Source organism: Limulus polyphemus, unplaced genomic scaffold (genome assembly GCF_000517525.1).
Source record: "Limulus polyphemus unplaced genomic scaffold, Limulus_polyphemus-2.1.2 Scaffold2271, whole genome shotgun sequence".
NCBI lineage: Eukaryota > Metazoa > Arthropoda > Merostomata > Xiphosura > Limulidae > Limulus > Limulus polyphemus.
In genome coordinates this window covers 98,418-101,856 of record NW_013667881.1, presented here as the reverse complement: position 1 = coordinate 101,856, position 3,439 = coordinate 98,418, and the positions used below count along the sequence as shown (strand labels likewise).

General features: G+C 32.2%; 1 protein-coding gene across 4 annotated transcripts in view; it reads right to left on the bottom strand.

Moving 5' to 3' along the window:
• Nucleotides 1–3,439, bottom strand: part of LOC106466475 (HEAT repeat-containing protein 5B-like) — a 72,097-nt gene that overhangs the window by 51,869 nt on the left and 16,789 nt on the right. For all 4 annotated transcript variants that reach the window (XM_022394493.1, XM_022394494.1, XM_022394495.1 and 1 more), the window contains 3 exons: nt 2,196–2,442; nt 1,786–1,935; nt 685–932 (listed from right to left, as the gene is read on the bottom strand). In XM_022394493.1, the coding sequence (XP_022250201.1) occupies nt 685–932; nt 1,786–1,935; nt 2,196–2,442 (645 nt within the window). The remainder of the gene's footprint in view (nt 1–684; nt 933–1,785; nt 1,936–2,195; nt 2,443–3,439) is intronic.

Genomic DNA, 3,439 nt, shown 5'->3' with positions numbered 1-3,439 from the left:
GAAATAGCTTTTTTATAATAATCTTATTTGCATATCAGAAACTATTTTTTTACACAACAGCACTATTTTTAAACAAAATGTAAATTTCAACCACGTTGTTTCTGTTGACCCCCACTGACCTGAAATTAGAGACAGAAAATTCCTTTTTTTTCTATGTACTTCAATGAGATACTACTTAAATATTAACCCTGATACAAACCTTTAGCCACCGATTTTGTCTCTCCTCCTTTCTGAACAACATACTAACAGGAGGAAGCAATACTTTTAAAACCTTTATCACAAAAGGCTGAGCAGGCTAAATATAATATTTTGTATGTTTGTTGGATAATTTAATAGAACTGTCTTACTCATCATTTAAATGAAAACAAAAATAAAGAAAAAAACAGCTTCCTAATGTTATAACAAGCATCTAGTACATTCATTATTCTTAAATATGATAATAAAAATTTGGCAATCAAACTTTATCTTCATTTCAGCAACTCTGTTACAAAAAGAACTCAAAATAAATAGTTTAAAAAATCTCAAGTCAACATAACTTCTATATATAACAATACAAAACGGGATATAGTTTAAATAAATGAATGAGATTAGTGTTCACAACTGATATATACAAACACTGAATAAAAAATCTATTAATGCTGCTGTTAAAGAACAAGAAGTCAGTTGGGGTTAGAGTACAAGTACCTTTCCTTTACTGTGAGGGATGCCTAATGCAGTATAACATGCTGCTCCAAGAAGTGCCGACAAAGCTCCAGAATATCCACAAATAGCCTCGGGTGACGCTTTAAGGGTATCTAGTTGCTCTAGACATCGGTCTAGCAATGGAGTTAGCTGAGATGATACAGCTGTTGCAATGGACCTCAAGCACCACGCAGCTGCAAGTCGTGCTGCACTTGAGTGAATTAAAACTGATACCACAGCTTCAATTATACCTTGAAAATTAAATTGTTCAAATAAATTAGAATACAGAAGTTCTTTACTCATAATTATTCAGTAAATATTTTTATAATTATATTTCTCAAATGTCCTCGACCAAATTTAGATAAAATCACTTGCATTACTTACAAAGGTTCCCATAAATGATAAGATACCGAAATTATTATACACTTGACATACAAGGAACAAGATTTCTTAATTCAAATGAAAATTTCTAATTTTCATAGTTCTTTTGGTTCTGTGTTGATGGGTTATAAGGCTTCCTTAACTTTGTTTATTCTCACAATATCATACACTCTGCAAGAAACATTGTAAAAGATACTGTGTTTTTTTACACCTAGATTTAAAAATCTTATTAAATTTTTGGATACCTGAAACATTGAAGCATTTGTTTAAAAAACATACATGAAATAGCCAAAAACAATAATTTATATTTAGTTCCATCAATTGCAGGTAACAATTATCTTTACAGTAAAGTTGGGAACCTTTATGATTAAAACTTTCTGTTAAAGAACTGAAAAATGTTTTCAAACAAAAGAATGCTTTACCCAACTGTGATGAATCAGTACATTCTAACCAGTACAAGTCAGTATGGTATATTTAGTTTAAAATATTTATTACTAGGTTAATTTTTTGTTCCAATCTACATAGGTAATGATGGGAGTCAACGATGATATAATTCTGAATTTCTAAAGCTGAAAATATTTATTTAATAAGAATGTATTATTCCTTCACTAGAAATATTTTATTGAAATACATTTTCATGATAAGGCATACATCCTTCAAGAATCATTTAAACTATTTAACCTTTTTCTATTAAATAGACCTATTAATACGAATGCTGACTACCTGAGGAAGAATCATTCACTACCGAAGAGGCTGTGGTTCCAAGACTAGATATTAAACAACCAAGCTCTTGCAGAGCACACACGAGAACATGTTGAGCAAGGGCTGCTTCTTGTAAGCCTTCTTTACTGCCAGAGGACTCTGCTGCAGCATCTAAAAATGACATTAATTACCATAATATTCAAAAACCATGGCTAAAGTGGTGAAAATAAGGAACTTGATAAATTTCACTGTACTTAAAGTAGAAATGTCAGTTTTCTTCAAGGTTTACAAAGAATAATATTCCTGTTTTTAAATTTATGACATTTGGCTTCTATACATAAATATCAAATAAGTCTTCTTCTTTTTTTTCTTTAGAGTAAACTTTGGTTACACCCAATATTTACTATACATAATTCAGGGTAAAAAGTTACCTGCATTTGAATACTTCGCAATAATCTGTACTAAGTCTTTGCAAGCTGCTGCCTGAGCCTTTTCTCCTAGCATCTTGCCCAAAACTGAACGCAAGATGAAGGCAATGCATTTGCGGCTGTAAACGGCATCAACATGTGAGGTTGCTGCTCTAGGACTAGAAACAAGCTCCAGAAGGTGGACTAAGAGGGTATTCAGGTTCCTTTCCAACCACAAGCCTCCAAGTTGTCGAACCAAAACAACATAAGCCTAGATTCAAAAAGTAAAAGTAACCCTAAGGACAGTTATGTTGGAAAAATATATATAATGCTTGTAATTATGTAAAAACTACTATTTTAAATCTTTGTTAAGTGGTACAATGTGACAGTAACATCAAATTTACATATTCCGTACTAACTTTAGATTGGATAAAAACTAATTACTGAAAAATATTAACAAACACATAATTTCACTTATCAATTACAAAAAAAAGATTAAACTTCTATGAAATATGTACTAATTTTGTAACTGCTTTACCATACAAACAACAAACATAATGTATGCATGAAAATGAAATTTTGCAACTACATAACTGTTCAAATTGATAAAATTTTAAAACTTAAAGAATTCTCTACTACTAGTTTTATTGATAACATAATATTTGAACAAAGTTTCCACCCCTCAGCCTACTGTCCCAGAGAAACCTACATTTGTGGATTTAATGTATTTTGAAACTTGTTTCTAGAATCCAAAATTTATTTAAATTTACAGGTGATCCCCAAAGTTCAATGATTATTTGTTTTTCATATCCTTATGCAAAGAAGCATGTTAGACCCACCACTAAGTGGTTATCCTCATAGATAAATAAACACACATCACTAGGACAAGGATATAGATCTGGTGTAACACATCGAATGTAGATGGAGTATAATGTTGCAATCTGAACTGACAACTGTACTTCAGTAAGCAGGAACTGACAACTGTACTTCAGTAAGCAGGAACTGTCAACTGTAGTTCAGTAAGCAGGAACTGACAACTGTACTTCAGTAAGCGGGAACTGACAACTGTACTTCAGTAAGCGGGAACTGACAACTGTACTTCAGTAAGCGGGAACTGACAACTGTACTTCAGTAAGCGGGAACTGACAACTGTACTTCAGTAAGCGGAACTGACAACTGTACTTCAGTAAGCGGAACTGACAACTGTACTTCAGTAAGCGGAACTGTCAACTGTACTTCAGTAAGTCTAGGTACTGTACTAACTGTAC